Below are 26,885 nucleotides of genomic sequence, written 5' to 3' on the forward strand. Positions count from 1 at the left end.
TGCATGTCTGAGGGGAACTTACTGTCTTTAGAAAAGTTTAGATGGTATTTTTTCTTTTCATCTTGCCTCTGTATAATGCATATTAAAGTTCGTAAGTTCAGCGCTGCTTTGTTTACAGCGGAAACCAGGAAACGGTTTAAGCGCCACCTGCTGGCAGAGAGTGCATCTGTGTCTCATTCAGCTCGTCTGCTGTTTCTGTTTCATGCAGATGTTTTTTATGTATAGTTTCACAAAACCGGTCAAACCATTCTGTTTTTGCTTCAAATTTCGAAATTATACAATCTAATTTGATTAAAAACTGTTCATGTTGCATGTATGCAGCATCTTTGTTTGGATCATGATTAAATGCAGTGGTTGCCTCTAATTTTAAATGGAAAGAGCACAGACAAAGCCTTATTTTGTTTATATGAAGAGATTTATTTTATTTGTGTTACTTATTTATTTGATTTGGGGCTTGTTTTAAAATTTCAATTTAGTTTTGTTATTTACATTTACATTATATTTAAATTTTGTAATTTAGCAGACGCTTTTATCCAAAGCGACTAACAAATGAGGACAATAGAAGCAATCAAAACCAGCAAAAGAGCAATAATATACAAGTGATATATTAGTATATTATTATAGTGTTATATTTCAATTTCACAAAGAAACATGCAGCATTTTGTCCAAGCAATAATAAAAGGACACATTTAATTTACAATTTGTCTTAAATCTCATTTTGTAAAAAAAAAATCGTGAATCTAATCGAATCGTGAGTTGAGTGAATCGTTACATCCCTAGCAAGGATGCATTAAATTGATTAAAATTGACAGTAAAGACGTCTTATAAAATTTTAGGGCTGCCACTAATGATTATTTTTATTTAGATTAATCTAAACTAATAATTTGCCACAAAAACATCAACAATTTTACTTATAAATAAATAAAATCAATTAATTGGAGATGCTTTTGATTATTAAAATTTAATGAAACCATTAAAATGGATCCAAATGAATCCAGAAAATAATGGAAAACAGAATTTGGTAAAGATAAAACTGTAAAACTCAATTAATTAGACAGGTTTTTTGATTAATAAAATTTAATTTAACCATTAAAATGGAGTATAGAAAAATGAAAATGGAAAAAACTGAATTTGGAAATAAAACGGATTTCATAGTGCCCTATAATTATAATAACTTTTTTTGTGGTAATAAAAATATGTAAGTGAACAATAGCCTATTAAATTACTTAAAATACATATATAATAACAATGAGCCAATAATAATTAGTTCAAATAAAGTATCAAAAGCAAGAAATCATATGATTTTATTGAACAAAACTGTTAAGATACATAATGCATTATAAACAATAGAGCTAATGTACATTACGCATCACAATAAAGGCCTGCAGGGGGCGCCAACGGCCTGACGATTGTTTTTACACATTGCTGCGCGATCTAATCCTTGTTTAATATTAACCACGCACCATTTCATTCAAATGTCCACTTAATCTTTAATATTTGGCCATTTCTTTAGGACAGAAATGCTATAGCCACTGTAATTAAAAGAATATGTGGACATCAAAACGTGTAAACTCAGAGTGAGGGTTTGAGCTTTTATTTTGAAACCGTGATGTATTCTCCTGTGTTTCCGTAGATTTATAAATGATTTACCTTACAAATCTGATGAAATGGCGCATGTTGCGTTCCCAGATGAACGTTATAATAAATCCAAATTCACAACAACATGCAGAGATGGAGTTTGAGACGCTCCACACATGTAAATGGTAACAGTTCCTGTGGAACTACTGTGAACGGAGCCGCTGTGTGATACATGTACTTAACCTACACGCATATAAATAATTAAAATGCATATACTGTATTAGAACTGCATCGCATATAATTAATTAAATCATAGCGTTTGTGAATTCACAATTATGCTTAATTATGATTTTTAAATGGGTTTAATATATCATGCAGCCTTGGAAAACAGACTAAAAATGTGTTTTATTAATTCTCGTCCGTGAAATGCGCCACTTTCGGTATTTTGCTGGTTAGTCGAGGCAAGCAAAATGAAGTCGAGGATTTTTTAAAAATCGAATAGTCGAATAAAATCGAAGAATCGCAACAGCCCTATTAAATTTTAATGCAATTTATAAAGTTACAAAAAATTTATATTTCAAGCAAATGCTGTTCTTTTGAACTCTCCATTCATCAAAAATTGTTTTCACATGAATAGGAAGCAGCACAACTGTTTTCAACATTGATGATAATCAGAAATGTTTCAAATCAGCATATTAGAATGATTTCTGAAGGGTCATGCGACACTGAAGACTGGAGTAACGATGCTTAAAAATCCGCTTTGCATCTCAGGAATAAATTACATCTTAAAATATATTCAAATAAAAAAACACTCATTTTAAATTTGAATAATATTTCACAATTTTACAGCTTTTCCTGTATTTTAATCAGACAAGATCTGGCGAGCAGAAGAGATTTTTTTCAAAACAAGCCCAGTCATATGAACAGTAGTGTATATGGAAACTCACCGCTTCTTGTGCGTCTCCGTTGCAGTCGAGGGCACCGGTGTTGTTAGTAAGGCCGGAGGGCATGTTATAGTTGCTGAAATCCTCCCATAACAGCAGCGTATCATCGTTCTCTTCCCACGTCAAACTGTCACAGTCATCATCGATCTCAAACGTCTCCCGCCTAGCAACAAATGAGTTATCTGAACAATGTCTGCGTGTGAGGAAAAAGAAAGGGACGGAAAGAGAGGAGAGAGAAAGAGCAGACAGTGAAGACTGTCTCGGATGGCCTGCACAAGACGAGAGTATAGACAAGCACGAAACAGGACGCATACATTCACAAACATGTTAAATGAGGCCCAAATCTGATTTTTCCCTCACTGTGAACGGCAAAATTTGCACTCGCAGTTTTAATCTTAATCTGAGTCACATTCGTGGAATTTGGATGTGTAATTGTTGTTTTGCAATGCGACTTCAGTGTGAAAGCCTGATATATATAAGCCTGACATATAAAATTATATTCAGAAAAATCTATTTTTTTTAAATGGAATAGTTTTTTGAAATTTTAGACAAAATATTTTTTTAAATATATATAAAAAGTTCACTTGTTTGTTTTTTTTTTGTTTTTTTGTCCTATGTAATACATCAGGTTTTTATGGCTCATATAGTATGAATATAGAAGCCCAAATTGAGCAAAAACATGCAATTTGGTGCAGATTTTTATATTTACATGGCCAAAAAGTAAAGTGAAATTCTGATAGCTTGTAATGTAAATCAATGAGATCTTTATGAATCCATATAAATATCAGTCACACTATATCTCCAATAATATATCTTAGTGAGACGATATTTAAATGCTTAGTTTTATGATCAAAACATATAATGCAATGCAATACAATGATGACTGAGAGATGAACAAATAAATGTCAAACAAATAAATGCTTTACAGGGTTAAAGAAACACTCCAACTTAACATGACTTGATTTCATTACTGTATTAGTCATTTGTACAATAATTATTCATTTGAGTCAGTAAACTAAATTTTTCGTCTAAAAAACTAGATGGAATTAATACTATTTTTGCAGAAATGTAATTCAGCAATTAAAGCAATACTCCAACCAAATATAAGTTGATTTCTTAATAATGACATTTCAATTATATTAACACTGTGTTTTGAATGAAATGTGTATTCAAGTTGTTTACTTCTTACTTGTTTGCATGCGTGTCAGATAAGAAGTTTTGCAGTTAAGACCTGTGTATGATATGATCCATATTTCCAAAAGTACAATGTGAAGAACCTCAAAAATATCAGATCTGAGGAGGAAATCAGAATCAGGCACTTTGGTTTGCGCTACAATAGCAGCAGCTAAAGCTGTTAGTGAAAGTGTGAATGTGAGAATTAGAAAAACACAGAAATACCAGCTTTACATGATTATGACATCAAAGTTGAAAGATTAAAATCTCAGTCCCCACTCATTACAAATACATGGGAAAAAAGCAACCTGCACAATACCCCCGCCCCCCACCAAAAAAATGCTTTAGTCTTTCTGCAATTCTTTGCATCTCCACTTGGTGCTGCCAGAGTGTAAGCATGAGATGATCACAGATCACAGGCTGAAACCTGAATCTGTTTTGGGTTTTGTGAGGACTCACAGGTGGTTGAGCATGCGTTTCATCTGGTCTGTGATGTTGAAGGGGACGTCCTCCTCCGAAGTGCTGGGATCTGCATCCATCTCTGAGTTTTCCTCATCTGATACTGGCTTCTTCTCCTTCTTTTTGCACACCACAGCCATCTAAGACACACAGACAATATTTACTTAGTGTGATTTTATGCCAGTACCTCGGCTGGTTTAGGCCTGCCATGGAAAAATAAATATGACACTAAAAACCGCCAGTAGGTGGCGACAAGTCCCTGTCTTAATGAGTGATTCATGAGTGATTCTTTGAATCATTAATTCAAACGATTCATTTGAAATGAATTTAGAAATGAAGCAAGTGGCTGTCTTTATTCATAGATTATTGAATTATTGACTCAAATGATTCATACAAAAACAGTCTAATTCAGGAACCGACTGCAGTGTACGCACAAATGTTCTGCCCCAGCTTTATTTGGTTTTCTTGGTGGAAAAAAACAACAACAACAAAAATAAATAAACAAAAACAGAATATTGTGTCTAAAATGTAACTCCCTTAATATTAACGTCATGTTTTTTGAACTGTCGTATAAAGTTAATATCACATTTGCGATCACGTGACTTATTTCTTGCAATTATGACTTTTCTCAGAATTTTGAGAAATTATCTTGCAATTGCGAGTTATAAAGTCTGATTCTGAGGGCGAGAAAAGACTTTATATTTATAAGAGTTTATATTTCACAATTCTGACTTTATAATGCGCAATTTCATGTTTATATCACGAAATTCTGATTTTAAAACTCGCAATAGCAAGTTCATATCTCACAATTCTGACTTTATTTCTCAGAATTGCGAGTTGGAATTTACGCAAATCTGACCTTATAACTTGTAACTGCGAGTTTATATCCTGCAATTCTGAGAAAAGTCAGAATTGTGGGATTTTTAATTAGCAATTGCAAAAAAAACAAAAAACAAAGTCGCAATTATAGGCTTCTTCGGGCTTCTATACTTAAGTATATCATATCTAATAAATATATAAAAACAAAAACCTATACAGATATATATTTTTCTTTCATAACATTCTAACTGCATTCTATTCTAAAAGGCTAAATCACGCAGTGAATGCTTTTGGATTCTTAAGACATGTTTTTGTTTGTTTTTTGCAAAGTGAGTGACATCACATATCGTTAAAACAACAATTATGATATTATCACAGACAATGAATATCACACACCCCTATTAGAGCCACATATTAAAATCAGCTCATGCACTGGAACTGGACATAGAGTGTGGGTTGGGCTGCAGTGCAATGTGATAACCTCATGTGCAGGGCAGGAGAGATCTTGCCTCAGCAGTTTTACTCTAGTATTGCGTGTTTTACCCACCCTGTCTGCTGGTGCTCTGGATGGACTGATGCTGAACATCTTAGACATGTCCTCGGAGTTCCTCTGCTGAGCCACGTCACACAGTTTGGCCGTGATGTCGATTCTCCTGCAGATGTCCATGTCCACCTTCATGGCTTTCTCCTGAATCTTGGTGTCGAGGTCAGACATTTGCTGAACAAAGATTCAGGCAGTGTTAGAAAATGAAAAGAAAACTGAACAGTTTCTGTACAGATAATGAATTTATGATGCTTGAGAAACAACATTAACAGTTGCAGTGTCATTAGATTTGTGCTTAGTCAGGGTGGATTTTGTCTTCAAAGTTTGGTCTATGAACGTCAGTCATTTTTAAAAAAGCAATAGTCACTTTATTTTCACTCCTATGCAATTGTCCATGAATTGTCCATATTATGAACTATAGTATGCACTATACTATTATTCTATAACCAGTGACAATGACCTAATTTAAATATCAAGTATGGTCCAATCAATGAGTAAGTTAATCCATTAAAATATTAACTTACTTATTTTGAAAAAACTGTAATATTTAAAAAATAAATAAATAAATAAATATTATATATTATTGTTAATATTTAAAAAAATAAATACAATATTTTAATAAAAATTTAAAATAAATGTTGTATATCTGTTAAAATGAAAAATATTATTTTTAATTTAAAATGAATGTTATTATTTTTAAATAAAACATTAAAAAAAAAGTATTTTAAAATTCATTTTAATATTTTCAAAATAAAAACTATATTTGTAAAATAGAAACTATTTAAAAAAATAAAAACAAATTTAAATATATTTTTAAATAAGTATAGCTCACTCTGTTAAAAATAAAAAATATTGATATACAAAAACAAATTTATTTATTTATTTTAAATAAGATCACTCAAAAAAAAAAAACACCCTACATAAACAACTAATCGTTCAGCTTGGTTCTCTATACACTACACACGAATAAAAATGAAAATTCAAAAGAAAATACTATTGTCACCAACTAATTATTATTTTTTTTTCAGGAGTGAATTGAGTTGAAAAATGCCGTTTTTGCATGCAACTGAACAGTGTTTAAACAGCATTAAGTGACAATTGCATTTAGCTGCAGTGTGCGAGTGGCCATATACTGTAGTTATGCAGATTCAAACTGAGAAACTCCGAGACATTCTCTTAACAATAACACACTATGCCACAGGATTACTCTAAATCATTATAATCTTCATGCTGAACATCAATTATAAGCCACCAACAAGGACATCAACACATCAGTCATAAATCAATGCCATTGCACACAGATGCTTCGACCAACAAGTTAGTCTTGTGGTAAATCCACAGGCACGCAACAAACTTGAGCAGTTAATTTTACCTAAAGGCCTCATGGGAAACAATTGCTCTGACTCATTTATTCTGTATTGAGAAGAGGAGGAGTCAAAAACATTGACTCTGTTTGTTGTTTCTTAATTAAAAACGCAACACATTTAGGGCAACATAAGGAAGTTTATTTCAATTCCACAGAATAAAAAAAAGTAATTGAGACTTTCTCACAATTCTTGCCTTTTCTTCCTCGTAACTTTGAGTTTATATCTCACAATTCAGACTAGTTTTCTCACATTTGAGGAGTTTATTTATCCTGCAATTCTGGGAAGAGAACTTGTATTCCGAATTTATAACTTGCATTTGTGAGATTATAAACTTGCAATTCTGAGAAGAAAAGTCTTAATGTAAGGAAGTTTATTTCAATTCCACAGAATAAAAAAAAAGTAATTGAGACTTTCTCACAATTCTGCCTTTTCTTCCTCGTAACTTTGAGTTTATATCTCACAATTCAGACTAGTTTTCTCACATTTGAGGAGTTTATTTATCCTGCAATTCTGGGAAGAGAACTTGTATTCCGAATTTATAACTTGCATTTGTGAGATTATAAACTTGCAATTCTGAGAAGAAAAGTCTTAATGTGAGATATAAACTTGCAATTTTGATAAAAAAAGTCATAATTCTGACTTTTTTCTCGCTATTAGTGACTTTATATTCTACCATTCTTCTCAGAATTGCACATTTAAATCTCTCAAACGCAAGTTCTAAACTTGCAATAAGACTTTTTCTCAGAATTGCAAGAAAAAAAGTCTGAATTGTGAGATAAAAAGTCGATTACTGTTTGCAATTTTTTATTCCATGGCGAAAATAAGCTTTTATCGAAACAGATGCGCGTTAAACAAATCAGGGCAATTGTTTTTCTTTATTAAACTCAATGCTTTTACAGATCACGTCTTGCATTCTCTCTTACTTTCAGGTCCAGGATTTTCCTCCGGTTCTCTACAGCTTTAGAGTGGCGGCGTCCGCCAGCCTTTACAATAAATAGTGATTTCAGTTCACAGCTTTTATTGCTTCAAAACTATTTATGATTTTTACGGCACACAGTGACACTCGTGTGAATGACTGGCTGACAGATGAGGCAATTCGAAAGCAAAGATGAGTAAATCTACTCAAAATTAACCCGTAAATCCAGGTGACATCTGCATAAACGGTTTATTCATTCCTCACCATCCAGACCAGCCGGTACAAATCGAAGGTGTGTATGCGTGAGATAATGATATCATGACAATGAGACTCAAAACAGAGCTCTGTTTGTGTGTGTATTGTCTTAGCTCAGTGTTTCTGCCTGAGAGGAAAAAAGCCAAATAAGGCCGAGCGCGTTTCTCTGCTGTCAGGAAACAGAAGTCGTGGAAAACAACCAGTCACAGAGTTTGCTTTAGAATTAAAGGGATAGTTCACCCCCCAAAAAACCTAAATTTGCTGTTAATTTACTCACCCTGGTTCTTTCGGGCAGTTTGTTTCTGGTTCAGATAACCGATTCACCAGTTTGTTTACGTACTAATGCATATAAAGCATAAAAAGTGAATAAACTAGTCTTAATCAACTCCCCTTTTTATATAAACCATTTAATTTCACCCCTTCATTCAAGTGCTCGGTTCACACATGCATATTTCAGCGGCTCATCGGTCTGCGGTTCGAGTCGAACTCCTTCGAGTCGAACTCTTTCCTCAGTTCAGTGACTGTTAGAGGAACTGAAGAGCTGAAAGACTCAGCAAAACCTGCATCTTATGATCATATATGTCGGTATTTCGGCTCATTTGAGTCGGAGTGACTGTCAAGCATCTGAAAGTGAGTTTTGATTGAGTAGGCCTAGCTTGTAGATCTGTGCTGCTCAAGCCGCGAACCGTTTCATTCAGTCCGATTTAGTGAACTGATTCAACTAGTTCACCAAAAAGAACCGGTTCAAAAGAATGATTCATTCGGACATCACTCCGGACCGTTTGCCTGAGGCTCTATTACAGGTAATAATGTTGTAAATAATGTTTAGTTTCTTGCACAGACTGATCGTTTCACTTCATAAGACCTCAGTATACTGTCAGTAGCGACAGGTGTTAATTTAGTGTTACTTGATATGCTTTTTTATTCTTAAAAACTGAATGAATGGATCAGCAAGGATTACGGATTCAGCTAAAAACCTTCTTTACTGTTCTACTGAAGAAAAAAAAAAAACACCTACATATTTGGTGGCCTGAGGTTAAGTAAAATAACAGCACTTTTTTATTTTTGGGTGAAATGTCCCTTTAAGCTATTAAAGCATGCATTTAAAAAATGCATTTATTTATTTCATTTATTTATGATTTAACGCCATGTCAGGAGCAATGGCTATATTCATGGTAAAAACAATTCAACTGTGACTTGATTAAAAACTCAGATTCTTATCAAATCTGGTAAAAACATCATCCATCATCCAATAAATACTGTGTTTCTTGGACTGAAAACATGAAGAAAATGTCTCAAGTCTCTGTGATATTTTGGTCTCCAGATATGGAAATACTCACATCGCTCATGAGGCTCTTGAAGACCACCAGTTCAGCTTTCAGTCTTTCGACCTTCTCGTTCAACTCGTCCTGAATGGCTTCGGATTCGTTTACATTCTGAACACACCCAAACACAAATATAGGCAAACATGAGTACACAAAGCAACATAAGAATACATGAAATAGTCTGTATGTGATGACACTTTTAGCTGCAAAAGTAGTCAAAAGAAGACTTTTCTGCTCACCGAGACTGCATTTATTTAATCAAAAATACTGTAAAAACACTAATATTGTAAAATAATATTTCATTTTAAAAGAACTCTTTTCTATTTTAATATATTGTAACATTTAATTTATTCCTGTGATGCAAAGCTGAATTTTCAGCATCATTACTCTAGTCTTCAGTGTCACATGATCCTTCAGAAATCAGTCTAATATGTGATTTGCTGCTCAAGAAACATTTCTGATTATTATCAATGTTGTTGTGCTGCTTCATATTATAGTGGGAACTGATCATTTTCATTTCAGAATTCTCTGATGAATAGAAATGTCTTAATAAAGCTTACAGACAGATCTTGATGTTAAACATGATGCCAGTGAAGCACAACAACCCAGCCTGAGCATAACACACACTCTCCAGTCTAATGAAATCCCCACAGCGGCGGCGCTGAAGGTTTTAGAGGAAATCCATACGACTCAGGACAGAATTTTAAAAGCAGGCTCTGAGCATGTTTGGGATCTCTGGGGATGCTTCTCTCCTCGGCGGTTTTGCTGACCCATAATCCAACACAAAGATGCAGCCGTTTATTGATTTTCCCGCTGCATCAGCAGAGGATGGATCTCACACCTGCAGCGCGTTTCTGAGGGAATGTGGGGAGTTTGAGACTGACATGGATGCGGCACTGGGCCATGCGGACATATTTAAACTATGAAACTCCTAAATGCATCCCATTTACAGCCCTGTCCCAGATTGTTTGAGGTCTCACACACACACAGTAGTTTATATTTGCTCAGATCACATGTGTGAGAAGTTGCTCATCATGTATTTTAGCATGATGGCATGCATACTCACACACATTATAGGGGTCATTTCAAGGAACACCAGATCTAATTTTATCATTTAAAATAAAGAAATTCAATGCAGTTGCTATGCGGTTGCTTATTATTTAAGCTTTAACGTCTCTTGACTGAGACATCGTTGAGATCTCTTCTAAGACTTTAAAGGAAAAACATGTAAAAACCAATACAGCAAAATTATTTGTCAAATTATATATATATATATATATATATATATATATATATCCTCATATGTTTTCTGGCCATTATTATATTTATATTGTCCCAAATACTTTGGCCATGTATTCACGCAAAACTATTTTCTTGCCTCTGTATGTTTTCAAATATATTTTCTATTTTAATATATTTATATTGCCCAGAAATACATTTTCACAAATAGATTTTGCATTCAATCAAAATGTATTTTAAGACTGGAAATGTATTTGTATTTTCTTGCCCCTTGAAGTAAGTTTTCTAATATATTTCTCATTTATTTTCTGGCCATTTTTATATATGTTTTATGTAAATTTATTAAAATTTTTCAAAATACATTTAAAAAATACATTTTGCTATAACTCAAAATGCATTTTAAGATTGCAAAGTATAACGTATATATTTTCGAATATATTTTCTGTCCAGTTCATTTTAAAATTGATCATTTAATTAAATTTTCTATTTATTATTTTTTTATCTTTAGATACAGATTTTTAGATCAGCCCTTAGAAGTACGATTTCTAATATATTTTAGCATTTAACCTAAAAAGAAAATTCTGTCATCATTTACTCACCCTCAAGTTGTTCCAAAGCTGTTTGAGTTTCTGTCTTCCGCTGAACACAAAAGAAGATATTTTGAAGAATGTGTGTAACCAAACAGTTGACAGTTGCCATTGACTTCCATGGTATTTATTTCCATACTATGGAAGTCAATGGGGACCAGAAACTGTTTGGTTACCAACATTCTTAAAAATACCTTTGTGTTCAACATATACAGGTTTGGAACAACATGAGGTTGAGTAAATGATGCCAGAACTTTCTCTTTAAGCTTTGCTGTTTACTACAAAAATCATACATTCCACATATATTTTTGACCAGAAAAATAATCTTATTTGTGTTTTGCATTTGTAGTTGGGCTACAAACATGTTAAATGTGACGATTTAACTATATAATGTCAGTATTCCCCTGCATCATGATATCTGGATGTCATAGTTTTCAGCTACAAGGTTGTAAAGTGAGAAACCCACGTCATATAGATGGCAAATGTAATTAGTATCACAGTGAGAGAGTCTAGACGGCTGGTGCGCAGGTGAGCTCACCTCCTGCAGCGTCTGCACCATCGACTCCATCTGTTCTCTTCTCGACAGCTCCTCCTCCCATCTGCAACACACGGGACACACCTCTGATGAGTCTGACCATCACACTATGAGCCATTTTATATCATGGTAACAGTGCACAATTATGTCATATTTTAACTACTTTCCTGTTATGGCAACAGTCTCAAAGCCTGCTTTGGTGGAGAATCCAATTAATTAAATACTTAAACACAAATGAAAGCTACTTCATTCATCTTTATTCTTTCTGTAGGCTGATAAGCTCAAACCACAAGATCAAATAATTCATAACAAATAAAAAGGTCTGATATCAGTGCAAAAACAGCAACCAGCAAAAATATATATTTTTAAAGGGGTCATCATATGAAAAATTCACTTTTACATGTTGTTTGAACCGAAATGCGTCTTGGCAGTGTGTGTACACAGCCACCCAATATTACTAAACATCCACCCAGTGTTTTTTTAAATCCACATTTCTCAAATCAAGCTGTTCTCAGCTTCTTGTCTGTGTGACATCACACAACCCAGGCCCTCCCACGATAGTTGATTGACAGTAGCGTTTCTGCACAGACGGGACTGGTGTGTTACCTTAGACCCACCCTGAGTGAGCTGTCATCAGTCCGCTATTGTTTCACCGCTGGAGCTGATGTAGATAAGAATGTCTCTTAAGCAATTGAGGTGTTTTGTTGTTGGATGTAATAATGAACACAGCAGTTGTCATTTACTCCCAACATCTGAGCCGCTGAAGACGCAGTGGGTTACGTTTGTTTGTGAAGGGAATGCTCCCTTGTACGTCACACAGACCCAGGCCCCTCCCACGCTTGTTGATTGACACTGGTGTTTTACCTTAGACCCGCCCTGAGTGAGCTGTGAACAGTCTGCCATTGTTTCGACTTCGGAGCAGGGGTAGACAAGAATGACTCCTAAGCGATTGAGGTGTTCTGTTGATTGATGTGATAATGAACATAGCAGTCGTCATTTACTCCCGACATCTGAGCCGCTGAAGACAGCAGTTTGATTTTGAAGGGAATGCACCCCCCGATCTACCTAAATGCATCTATGTTTGCGCGAATCATTCATTATCCAGCCTCACCTACGATGAAGTGAGTATAAGGTTTTTTTATGAATCTTTGTAAATCACCTTTCCTAATAATGTGCTAGTTAGCAAGTTCCGCAGCAAAATGCAGCTAAAGTTTACAGTCTCATGAGAATGGCTTGTCACCCCACGGAAGAGAGGGGCGGGGTGAGCAGAGCTCATTAATATTTAAAGGAACATGCACCGAAATGGGTCGCTGTGAACAGAGCTGTTTTTGACAAGGTAAAAAGGGTTGTTTTACATTACCGTTGAAAAACCAAAGTATGTCATATCAACTTGTGGAAAATGGGCATCCGATGACCTCTTTAGTTCAACATATATTTACGTAAATACATATGTGCAATTTATACAATATATTTTGTGATCATATTGTGTTGAAGGCTCATCATATCTGTTCCTTCTCAGTCTCATTGATCATTCAGCTCAGGAATCCTCTGGTAAAGCCCCGGCTGTGCTCCTCTGGCGTCTGTGGTATGTGTGCCCACTGCAAGGTGTCTGGGACAGGGCAGATCTGTAACCCAATACTGTGCTCTGACTGAGAGTGGAAAACCAACACAACCAAACCAAAGAGTGGATTTGAAATGGGAATTGAAAGTTTTGTATGGGTGGGCAATATACCGGGCAATATTAACTGGTAGAAATTTGTCATCCAGTAGAGATTTTGAACTATCGTCTCCATCGTGGTTACACGCTCATGTGATGTTGCTGTGCTACGTGGCCACAAAAACGTATCATTTGCACAAATTTTTACGCGTTGCTGTTTAAAAACAAGCAATTTTAAGCCGCTGAAATGCAATCTGCAGTGAAAGGGAACTAATTTCGCAGTATGTGCGCACACATGAAAATGGTGCTCATAGAGCACGGGAGTTTTGAACGTTATTTTTGCCGCTTTATAGGCCTTGAACGGTTAAATACACACACTTGTGTCAAAATGCCCATCTTTGCAAGTATCCTCGTAAACCTAACCCTAACATTAATTTAGGTCTTAAGTGAAAGCAAACAGCTGAGAAAGAAAACATGTGTAACAGTATATTGGATCCGGGCAGCCTCACTGCTCTTGGCTAAATCTACTGTTGTATTTCCTTATTCATATTTGATCACTGATAGTTAACTTGTCTTCAGTGATCTTTCGAGTTGTTTTTTTTTAGGCTAGTATTAGTTTTTTTATATTAACACTGGTGATAAGAATTATGAAATTTCTATAATATCATAAATGTCGATATCATAAAGACCTTATTTTAAGCAAATATAACTATATTGTGATATGTATTGTTACCATGAAAAAAAAAAACTCATATTGCGATATAAGATTTGAATCATATCACCTACCACTTAAGTTTTGTTATAAATTCAAAAGTTTTGTTATAAATAGTATTTAATATAATATTTCATTTAATAATATTTTTATGGAATGATATTTTAAGGCTGCAGTTCATAAGTTTTGCCTCTTTGTAGCCATCTCTGTTTGAAACCTGCAATTGCAGTTATTTGCGGAATTATTTTCTTAACGTGGGTCGTGCACCGGCAGGCTCCAGCGTGGAAACCTTTTTGGATTACAATCCGCCATCAAAATGATAAGTTTAATTATTCCAGCTGCTGTGAGAAAAGATTACAAACAATCCATCACCTGCAGCATCCACACACGTGATAGCCTAATAGCCGGTGTCCTGACATTTTAGTTTACAGACGTGACGCAATGAAGCGGCAGCATGCTTGTTACGGACTGCAGCTTTAAAGTTAATTGCGACTTTTATCTCACAGTTCTGACTTCTTTTATGATCATAAATTATTATAAAAATATAGAATTAAATATTAAAACAGAGACTTTGATATATGTTTAAAGCAGACACACTATAGAATATAACAAGGTTAGGTTATTGTGTATTATGTGGTCTCTGTTTGGTTTATAGCAACCTGTAAAGTAAAATAAGGAAACAAGAAACCACAACCCAGAAAGCACTAAAACCATTATTGTATATACAAGCATCATATACAGTATATCTGCTACTTACAGGCTGCAAAGTATGACTGACAGCTGTAAAGAGGCAGTTAATCAAATGTGTAAACATAAATGCAGAACAGCGCTGTGCGCCAGAGGAAATCTTTCTACAGACAATCAAATAATTTCTGAGGCATCACTCTCTGTTGTTATGGCAACGCTTGAGTTCACTACTAAAATAGCACATTGAGCAGATGAAGCGCTCGATCGCATGTACTGCCGGCTCTGACCTGCTTCACCGTTACTACGGTGAGGTAAACAGTACACACTCGCTCCGCAGTGCTTCTGAATGAGACATAGGTCTATAAAGGATACAGAGCCATGTGATGTCAGCATACTAATTAGGGCACTTGAGAATCTCAAGTGAATGAACTGGAACCTGCCCTTGAGATAAACACACACACACACACACACACACACACACTCTTAAACACACATCAAAGACACTTCAGCAAATCACATGCCATCACAAAACATTGCAGACCTTTGCTTTCCTGTTGCCAAAGAAACTGTGGAAGAAAATACACACTTAAACCAAGGAAACCTCTGAAAAATGAGCAAAACACTCAGGGTTTGCCTCCTGAAAAGATCACAGACGTCCGGTGCTGCGTACTACCAAAACTACAGTCAATTACATTATACATACTGCCATCTATCTATCTATCTATCTATCTATCTATCTATCTATCTATCTATCTATCTATCCTCCATTCATTGTTCTATCATTCTAACCATCCATCCATCCATCTATCCATCTATCTGTCATTCTATCCATTGTACTCTCATCCATCCATCATTTTATGTACTTACAGTCGTGGTCAGAATTGTTGGTACCCTTGGTAAATATGATCAAAAAAGGCTGTGAAAATACATCTGCATTGTTTATCCATCTGAAAAATGGGGCGAAATATCATTATGAAATAAATGTCGGCCACAATTAATGGTACCCTTTTATTCAATGCTTTTTGCATCATCCTTTTGCCTAGATAACATCTCTGAATCTTTGCCTATAATGCTTGTTAACTTTGGAGAACACCTGACAAGAGATCAGAGACCATTCCTTCATCCAGAATCACTTGAGACCCTTCAGAATACCAGCTCCATGATGGAGCTTCTCCTCTTCAGTTCACCACACTCATTTTCTATAGGGTTCAGGTCAGAGGACTGGAATGGCAATGACAGAATATTTGTTTTGTGCCCAGTGACCCATTTTTGTTTTGATTTTGATGTTTGTTTTTGGATCATTGTCCTGTTGTAAAATCCAACCTTGGCCAATTATAAGATTTCTAGCATGGACAGTCAGTTTTAAATTTTTTATCTGTTGGTATTTAATTGAATCCATGATGCCATGTATCTGAACAAGATGTCCAGGACTTCCAGCAGAAATATAGGCCCACAACATTAAAGATACAGAACTATATTTCATTGTACACATGGGGTACTTTTTTACTCCTGTGTGCACCAAACCCATCTTGAGTGTTTGCTGCTAAAAAGCTCTTTTTTTGTTTTTGTTTGATCGGACCATAGAAATCAGTCCTGTTTGAAGTTCCAGCAGTGTCTGGCAAATTAATATGTTGGAGTTTGTTTTCGTTTAAGAGCATTTTCATTTCTTGATTTTTTTCTTGAAACCCTCCCAAACAACTTGTGATGATGTAGGTGTTGTTTGAAATTTGTTTGAGGCTTTGCAAACCAAAGACTCAACTATTTTCTGCAGTTTTCCAGCTGTGATCCTTGGAGAGTCTTTGGCCACTCAAACTCTCCTCCTTGCCTTGCATAAGGACAATATAGACCCATAGGCAGATTTGTAATATTTTGTGTTGATTGAAAATTCTTAATTATTGCCCCATTGCTGGAAATGGGGATTTTCAATGCTTTAGCTATTTTCTTACAGCCACTTTCTAATTTGTGAAGCTTAACAATCTTAGAAAAGTAGAACAGAAAATAGAAAAGTCATGAAAATAAAAAACAGAAAAGTCAAAAGTTCAATTATGAATGGAAATATACTTTAGAGATATTTTACTTGTAAGAATGTCTAAGGGTACCAATAACTGTGGCCATTGTGTATTAGAGAAAATTATTTATTTCACAATGTGACCCCTGCCCCCCTTTTATTTATTACTTTTTTTCACCTATCATTTCTCTCTAATTTTAAGAATAAATTATGGGTAGGGATTGGGTTAGGTCTATATTTTTGGACAGTAATGTTGATCCAGGAACAATTCTTACTTGGCAAAATCACGTCGACCGGTATGGGTTGAAAAGAGACCCCCCCCCGCATGATTGTAAAGCGCTCTGGGTGTACAGCAATACACAATAAAGCGCTATATAAATGCCTCATTCATTCATTCAATCCATCCATCCATCATCCTGTTCATCTATCATCTATTGTTCTATCCATCTATCTATCGCTTTATCCATCTATCCATCCATCCATCCATCCATCCTTCATCCATCTATCCATTTCTTAATCCATCCTGTCTATTAATTAATTCATCCATTCATCTATATCCTTTATGTATCCATTGGTCTTATTATAGTAAAACTGTAGCAACCATGTTTTTTGGCATATTGATTACCATTTGTATAACCACAGTTTTACTACAAATACCATGTTAAACTATGGTTTGTGTAGCAAAACCATGGTTAATTTGTGGTTACCACGGTTTAACTATAGTAACCATGTTTTTTGTTTTTTTTTGTAGTAAATCCGTGGTAATTTTTTCTATCCATCCATTTATTGTAACCCAATAACCTGCTAACCTTCCGTACAGTCAGATATGACTCTGCCGCTGGTCACTGTATTCTCTCTCTCTCTCTCTCTCTCTCTCTGTCTGTCTGTCTGTGTGTCTGGACCGATGCTGATTGAACGCTGTTCCTAAAGTGCTGGTGTGTGAATCACACTGCTGCTGCTGCTGCAGAGCTCCGCAGGTCACTGGAGTTCATCAGCTGCATCAGCCAATCACGGCACAGCGCATCACTTCCTGCTGGATGCAGGGTGGCGTTAGCAGGGATGCAGAGGACAGAAGGACACAATCTGATCACAGTTGACAGTCTGGACATATAGGGTAAAGAGAGTCTTACTGTCATTAGAATACATAATTATGAACTCTTACTGTCATTAGAATTCATAATTAAGCTCATGAATATTTAAAAATATAGCATTTTCATGTTTCCACATAATAATTATGTTTAAAATATATGAGAGGACATGCAGATCAGATTTCAGATATATCATATGTATCAGTCTTCAGTGTACATTTCTATGAAGCTTTATTTTTTCCTCCACGGGCAGAAACTGCAGTGTTGCAACAGCAAATATAGTCCACCATCAAGAAATGTTTCTTGAGCAGCAAATCAGAATATCTGAATGATTTCTGAAGGATCATGTGACGCTGAAGACTGGAGTAAAGATGCTGAAAATTCAGCTTTGATCACAGGAATAAATGACATTTTAACATATATTCACATAGAAACCCCTTATTATGAATTGCAATAATATTTACAATATTACTGACTTTACTGTATTTTTGATCAAATTAATGCACCCGTTATTGAGCATAAGAAACGTCTTTTAAAAACATCTTACAGAATGGTAATGTGCATTTAAATAGTACAGTCTTTTGCTTCTGACCATGGACCAAAAACACAGCAGTAGCAAGAAGCAAATCATGGTTTTGGCAGGAGTTTATGTAAACTAAAGGCTATTTAAAAACACAATAGGTTCCTTCTCATTGGTAAAAGAGAATCACTTCACCTAAACCCACATTTATCTCCAGAACAACTAGTGAGGTGTGATTTTAATCCAGTAAACACTGAACATAATCTCAGGAACTACAACAAGAGAACCAGTTCACTCCCAAACCCCATAAGGAGAGCAGGACCAGTTTTCTGTTTGTTTGAGAGGCTAACATAGACCTTACAAGGACAGATGGCAACAGATGAGAAAGTCACCACACAGATATCTACTGATGAGCACATGCTTTATAAATGAGTCCCATCATGCACTGCACAAATGATTCAGTGTCACAAAAATGTCTTGGTTAATCTCACTGCTCTCAGGCCTAAATTTAAGATTTATGTTTTTTAAATTAACATACAATTTCCATCCATTTGGATTACACCATTTTAACATAAACAAACTAATAAACTTAACTGATAGCATATAGTGTTTTTGAGTTCATCAGTCACTGATTTATTACTTTGTTTATACTACAAATGAATATGAGACATACTGATGTGACCAAACTATATTTCCCATCATTCTCTATGGCAGCTCAAAAATGATAAAATACAGAGATAAAGCAGCAAATGCATTCATAATTTGCCTCTTTTCCCCCTTTCTTTTGGCTCTGTAAACCTGGCAAGTGATAAGAAAGGGGGAAATGCAATTGCCAAAACAGTACTTTCACAGGGGCACTTACTTATATTCAAATATGACAGAGGCATATGCTAATAGCTTGAGAGGGGAAATGTTTATTGCCAGCTGTTTGCATCTACAGATGTCTCATGGCTATAAAAGCCATTTGTTAAGGGTCTTTCAGTTTTATAGCCCTTTACCAACTGGGATGGGAGCACATCGTGTGCAGCTTAAACGCTTTAAAGAGAGCAACCTTTTCCCTGACATGTTCTTCTGTGACTCAAATTATTCTACTCATCTCAATTTATTCAAGTGTGTTTTGACCAGTGATCCATCTCAGCTGAAATACTGCTGCATGTGCAGAAATGAAAGTGCAAGTGATTGCAGGAAATCGGCGGTGTGTTTGTTTGTGAGTTCAGGGTCTGTATGATTAACCTGAGATTCACAGGACAGAACAGATCCTTCTGCGCTCATTCACAGCAGCCTAATCAAACTCACAAATCATTCGCATGCTGTGATTTATCGCTAATACTCTTTCCCCGGTGCATTCATTGGTCCATTGGTAACAGACTCCGACGTCTTCACCATGTGTTTATAGCATGTTGTGAGCAAATATTTCACACTGATCATACTGTCCTCCAGAAGAGAGTGGCCCTATAAAATCTGTTTGATTTTTTAACGCATTCTGTGGTTTCCGTTTCCAGATTTTATGGATATGGATTCCATTTTAAGTGAAAGTGAAAAGTGAAAGTGAAAGTGACATGACATGTGGCCAAGTATGGTTACCCATACTAGGAATTAGTGCTCTGCGTTTAACCCATCCTAAGTGCACACACACAGCAGTGAACACACACACACACCGTGAACACACACATTTTAACAATCAAAAAGGATTTAATACATTTAATTAATAGAACTTTAACAATTTAATAATTTCTTACATTTTTAAATATAATAATGCCCTGTGAAATAAATTTTATTTTTTTCAGAAATTCTGTGTTTTCCATTTTAATATTTCTGGATTTCATTTTAATGGTTTACTTAAATTGTAATATCCAAAATTGATTTAATCAATTTAATTCATACATCTTTATCAATTAAATAATTTATTACATTTTTAACAATAATAGTGCCCAAGGAAATGTGTATGTATTTATTTATTTAAATTCTGTGTTTTCCATTTTAATTTTTCTGGATGAAATTTTTGTTACATTTTAATAATCAAAAAGGATGTCTGATGAATTGAATTCTTAAAACTTAACAATTTAAAAATGTAATACATTTTGAACAATAATAATGCCCTTTGAAGTGTGCTCCATTATTCAGACATGCTCAGTTTTAATATTTCTGGATTCTGTGTTTTATTATTTAATACAGATTTATTATCAAAATCTAATGAATGCATTAAAACAAACTATTTCATCTTTTAAAATTTAATCAAAAGAAACAATTCCTTTAATTTTTAGTTCTGCACAACAGAGGTTTATTGTTTACATTAAAACACCAACAAAAATGTGTAATATTGTGTGATATTCCTTTAAAAATAATGTTTTAATAAGCTGTATTACCATTATTTTTATTATTACTTTAAGAAGCACATTCTACTGTACAATAGTAATATATATCTATCATAATTTCATCAAGTTAAACCATACTTTTATTTTAAAGGGTTGTAGTAAAGACTGAGTTTCTGTTGCTCAATTTGAAGCTCATACCAGCAAACAACTCTTACTTCTATAGCAGAAATAGTCAAACTTTCTTTCTTGCATGGAAGACTTAAGAATTCATTCAAGTCTGAGTTACGTGCCAAAGTTTAATACTCAGGATTAAAGGGTTTAACAAACAACACGATCAATTGTAATTGTGCAGCTTGCCTTAACAAGCACCATGATTATTTGCGTAAGACCTGTTAAAAAAGGTTATGACCACAAGAGCAGGTTGAGGCAGAAAGCAGAAACCTCAAAAATCATCTGGCTGTTAAAACATCTTCCTTTAAATGCTTCCAAATAATAATTGCAAGTTATTAAAAAGGGAAATTCAGTTGCAAAACCAAGGAACACTTACATAATTGTGCAGAATACAAAACAGTTTGCAGTTCATTCAACTTTTCATTGTAATGGGGAAAAAATCTGATTAAGGAAAATACATTCATAGATTCATTTTCAGTTGACCTAACTAGTGCTGAAATGATCATGTTTATTGTCGAATAGCAACTTGATATAATTTGATCTAATGTAAGTGCATGCAATAACACGGTTTGACCAGTGTGGCACTGTAGAGCAAGACTGTATAATTCAGTGCTCCCGCATACAATCCATTAGAAGAAGACACGCTTAAGAGACGTGCAAACGAAGCCGAGCAAGTACAAAAAAACTGTACTGTAGAAATTGGGTACGTTTTACAAAACTACATACAAAAAATATACTCAAGAAGTTCTTTTCTGTTCTTCTTTTAGGAGTAAAAAGCAGTACGGTATAAGCAGTGCTTTATTGCTTGCAAACATCCCTACACTGCGAGAGCGATGTTTAGATGAATATGGAAATATGTGCTGCGCGCTTTCCTCTCAATAACAAAATAAACACAACAAAAATTACAACAATGAGAAAATAGCAGTTAAGAAAGCATCCGATCATAGCAATGTGGATTTTTACACCAGCTCTGCAATCAGCACTCCAGTCACGTCACGTTTACTTATATACAGTGTTGTGCAGTAACGCATTACTTAGTAACGCGTTACTGTAATTTGATTACTATTTTAGTAACGGAGTAATTTAACGCATTATAATTTTCAAAATAGTAATTAGAGTATAGTTACAAGCCGAGGTCTCTATACGTTACTGCCGCGTTACACTGCTTACAGAATGCAGTGATTTATAATCTAGAGATTGTAAAAAGGATGTAGCACACGCACTGTCGAGTCAAGTGCCAGTGGATTAGAGACCTGCTCCCGCGAGACCCGACGCAACAGAGCGCGGCGCGGGATAAGATGGGCTAGTGCTGGTGCGGGCGGGTAGACACTCGTGTGTGTGCGGGATGCAGGAGAATAAAATTATTCACGGGACTCCCGCAAAATAGAAATATCTAAACATAAAATATCTAAAACAAATAAATAGTTATTCATCTATTGCACAAAAACAACATGAACTAATATAAAATAAAAACGATTAACAGGTGCGAGCGTATGCAGAGTTTCTATTTAGACTATAACACGTGTTCGCTCCGTTGAGCAATGCAGTGCTGAAATTTGCGTGCTCACAAATCCTCTCATTATAACACACGGATTGTAGACATTATGATAGATTCATTATGCATATATGTATTGTGTTATAACAGAGATTTGTGAGATTGCGATGAACTGAGATGTCTTTTAGAGATTATAAATGCAGCGCTCTTTGCTGGCATTCTGCCAAACCATGCATGCAGCAGCCGCTTGCTTTAGTTAAAAATAACAGTGTTCTGTGAATGTTGATGCTTTAATAACAAATATTTATCGGGAGCGTGTATGCTGGGATTTCATAAATTTCATGGAGAAAAAAGTAACGTAACTAGTAATGTAACTAATTACTAATTACTTTTGAAATAAAGTAATCAGAACAGAAACGTGATTACATTTAAAAGGAGTAATCTATCTATCTATCTATCTATCTATCTATCTATCCTCTTAAAAATAAAGGTGCTTCACAATGCCATAGAAGAACCTTTTTTTGTCTAAATGGTTCCATAAAGAACCTTTCTCTTTCACAAATGGTTCTTTGAGGCAAAAGAAGGTTCTTCTGATTATAAAAAGATAAGAAAGAGATGGTTTATAAAGAACCTTTTACTGAATGGTTCTTTGTGGAACCAAAAATGGTTCTTCTATGACATTGCTGTAAAGAACCTTTTAAGTACCTTTATTTTTAAGAGTGCATCTACTAACACACACATCAGGACTTAATGATTATATGAATCAGCTGGTTTCCATGAGGCATCTCTTCTTGCTTCAGAAACAGATCAGACGTCATGAATACAGCACTGCAAATACAGAGGGAGAAAATAACCCACACCTCAAAATGATCTGTGAAAGTATCAGTAACGGCTGACCGGAGGCCACACAAACTGTAACAGTAAATATAAATGCCTCCCTATAGTAGATTTATTTTAGAAATAAATGTGTCTGATCATTTTAGTTTTGCTTTTTTTTTTATGACATCAGACTCTAATCATATTGCTGTTGCCATCATTTTATTAAAGGGTTAAAGGAATAGTTCATAAACACCTATTAAACATAAACACCGTCAACTGTTTGGTTCACAACATTTTTCAAAATATCTTCTTTTGTGCTCAACAGCTGAAAGGAACTCATACAGGTTTGTAACAGCATGATGGTGAGTAAATGATGACAGAATTTTAATGTTTGGGTGAGCTATCCCTTTAAGTCCTTAGAAACTGTGCACACAGTAATGGGTTTTAAGAAGGTTTGCATTGTTCTTAACAACACCTGAGACCAAATAACTGTTACTAAGGATATCTTGTTTTGGTTTTATTGACATGGGATTTAAACAAGACATTAAACCAGGGTTAACCATAGTGTGAAAAGCCTCGAGAGAGCTTTGGGTGCTGTTTCATTCTCTAGAAGACGCCCGACACAAGCTCAGTTCAACAACTAGGGTGTGATGCAAAAAAAAAAAAAAAGCTCACGTGGGGATTTAGAGATGAAACTGTCCCTTTAAGTCCTTCAAAACTGTGCATAACAGGTTTTAGGGTGGTTTGCATTGTTCTTAACAACAGCTGAGACAAAATAACTTACTAAGGATATCTTGTGGCTTATGGTTTTATTGACAAGGGATTTAACAAGACATGAACCCAGGGTTCGCTGCAGAGTTTCATTCACTAGAAGACGCCCAACACAAGCTCAGTCCAAAAACTAGGGTGTGATGCAAAAATGTGACATGAAAACGGCTCATGTGTGGATTTAGAGATGAAAACTAGGTATGCAGACATGTGTGAAACAGGTGTGGACATTTAATACAACAACTGACGCAGTCATAAAGCATCTGAGCAGCTGGCATGTGACGTTCTCCTAAAATGGGTCACAGGTTTGGTCCTGATGGCAAGGGCAACTCACTGACTAAATGTAATAATATATATTTCATTTTTATATATTCTATTGATATATTGTTATATTTTTTAAAGGATTATTTTGTTTATTTGTACCATCAAAATGGGTCACATGTTTGTTCTGATGACAGGAAAAACATGCAACTAACCAAATAATCATGCAGAGTTAGGATATTAATATTTATATAAAGAAATAAATATCAACTTTTAAAAGAAGAAGGAGAAAAGGTTACTCTATGTTTGCACAAATTCATGCATCAGCGTTTTTTATGTTACAAATTTTGCATATTGTTAGGTTTATGTATTGTAATATACAGTAATTTTTGTATATTTTATATATATTATAACATTATTATTAATTTATAATTATATATGTTACCCTGGACCACAAAACCAGTCATACGGGCCAATTTTTTGAAATTGAGATTTATGCATCATAATAAATAAGCTTTCCATTGATGTATGGTTTGATAGCATAGAACAATATTTAGCCGAGATACAACTATGTGAAAATCTGAGGGTGCAAAAAATTTTTACAAAAATTCTAAATATTGAGAAAATCACCTTTAAAGTTGTCCAAATGAAGTTCTTAGCAATGCATATTACTCCGCTAAACAAACTCATTATCTCATACGGCCGCCTGACCAACAACTCCCTCTCTGTCACGTTTCCCATCCATAATACACCTCAACGGCTTCAACATTAGCAAGGTGTGGCCGCAACATACTTTGCATGTTAAGTCCTATCAAACTTTCTCGAGAAAGAACACTTAATTGAGCTAAAAGCTTGTTATTGCCGCCAAGAACAGTTACATACAAGTCACTCCTGTGTGATAACTTGCATTGCCAATGCTCGGGGCGCTGTTATTCATCACAAAACCACTCCTCATCATAGGTGGAAAAACATTTAAAGAGTTTTGTTCCAAAAATCACAAGGCTTGTTAGGACTCATTATGATATAACATAGGTGTGATATAAAGGGTTAGTTTTGGTAGTTTTAGCTACACCCAAAATACAAGACGATTTTATCCTTTCGTTGACCTGCGGTTTCGCAATTGCGCCAAAAAAACGGTCATCAGTGCAAGAGTAACAGGGCTAATAACGAATTCTCTTTATAGAAGTGGAGTTGTAAAGGGATGATAATGCATTAAAGCTCACAAATAGATCTTTAAATCACCCAGAATCCAGCAAAAGGCTTTGAACTAAAGTGCCAGGATGATGGACTTTGCCGTATTCATCTAGTGCAAATGCAACTGGTCTAATGTTGGAACAGCAGTGATTCACTTTAGCAAAACGCTAATCCAGATCATGATTTACTGTATATGTGGTTACAGCTCATGATGCATATTAATACAAGTCCTATATAAACTATAGAATTATAAACAGGGTTTGCAATTAATAAAAAAAGAGCAATTTTGAGGAAACAGGTATCTGCAATCTGCAAGCAATCACTGACTGTTATAAAACTGATATATATATATGCTAATGATTTTTGGCATAAAAGAAAAATCAATAATTTTGACCCATACAGTGTATTGTTGACTATTGCTACAAATATACCCCAGAGACTTAAGACTGCTTTTGTGCTCCAGGCTCACATATTATGAAATAAGTAATCTGATGTATATAATCTTACCAATCCCAAACATTTGATGGGTAGTGTATACAAATAAACTTGAATTGAATTGAATTAGTGTATATATATATATAGTGTATATATATATACATACATACATATATATATATATATATACTGTATATATAAGTGCTGAATTAGCCAGTAACTTTTAGCCAAACTGACTGCTGAGTGAGTTTTAATTTCAAAACCTGAATATAAATATCAATATTATTTAAAAGTGCACAAATTTCCATTTTATAACATTTTACACATCTAGTTACCACTCTTGAAATCTGCCTAAATAAGGCATTTTCAAAGACATTGCATAATATGCACAAGTGACTGAACTCCACATCGATGTGGCAATATCTTACAATTATGCATCCACAAAGTAAAATAATTGTTCATGGGATCAGAATCATTAATGTCCTTGCACAGCCCATCCCTAGTCCAGAGACAGAGAATCCATCGGCTGCCCATAAATCTCGGGAAACGACACGTCACAGGTGAGACATGGACGTGTGCGAGCCTGGCAGAGATCAGTGAGGGTGAATCAGAGCGCGGCCCACCCTAAAGGTCATCCACACCCCCATTCCATCAGCATGAGGAGGACACACACATCTAGATATCTAACCACTGAGTGAAAGACTGTGAGAAGCCGTCTGTCAAACATCAATGCTCTTTTAATCTGCTTGACCATCCCTGAAACATGACTACATCTCAGACTGCCATAGATACTCTCCAGTACACTCACACAGACAGACAGAACAACAGAATGATAGACAGCAGGCCCGGACTGGCCATCAGGAGCACCGGGATAATTTTTTTTGTTTTGTTATTATTATTATTATTAATATTTTATATTTATGCCTTCTCAATGTACCAAAGTGATCATTTCCGATTTTTTCATTCGATAAAAAATCGATAACAAATCATAAATCGGTTAGTCTTGACTGGCAG

At 35.0% G+C, this 26,885-nt stretch overlaps 1 protein-coding gene across 2 annotated transcripts in view; it reads right to left on the bottom strand.

Moving 5' to 3' along the window:
• The window catches only part of iffo2b (intermediate filament family orphan 2b), a 47,938-nt gene that overhangs the window by 4,015 nt on the left and 17,038 nt on the right, over positions 1-26,885 (bottom strand). The window contains exons 2-6 of one of the 2 annotated variants that reach the window (XM_016504164.1): positions 11,745-11,805; positions 9,396-9,491; positions 5,521-5,691; positions 4,155-4,294; positions 2,526-2,685 (exon numbers count right to left, since the gene is read on the bottom strand). In XM_016504164.1, the coding sequence (XP_016359650.1) occupies positions 2,526-2,685; positions 4,155-4,294; positions 5,521-5,691; positions 9,396-9,491; positions 11,745-11,805 (628 nt within the window). Of the gene's footprint in view, positions 1-2,525; positions 2,716-4,154; positions 4,295-5,520; positions 5,692-9,395; positions 9,492-11,744; positions 11,806-26,885 lie in introns of both variants that reach the window. The other variant, XM_016504163.1, reaches the window with a different exon arrangement.

Source organism: Sinocyclocheilus anshuiensis, unplaced genomic scaffold (genome assembly GCF_001515605.1).
Source record: "Sinocyclocheilus anshuiensis isolate Anshui unplaced genomic scaffold, SAMN03320099.WGS_v1.1 scaffold262, whole genome shotgun sequence".
In the NCBI taxonomy this organism is placed as follows: Eukaryota; Metazoa; Chordata; class Actinopteri; order Cypriniformes; family Cyprinidae; genus Sinocyclocheilus; species Sinocyclocheilus anshuiensis.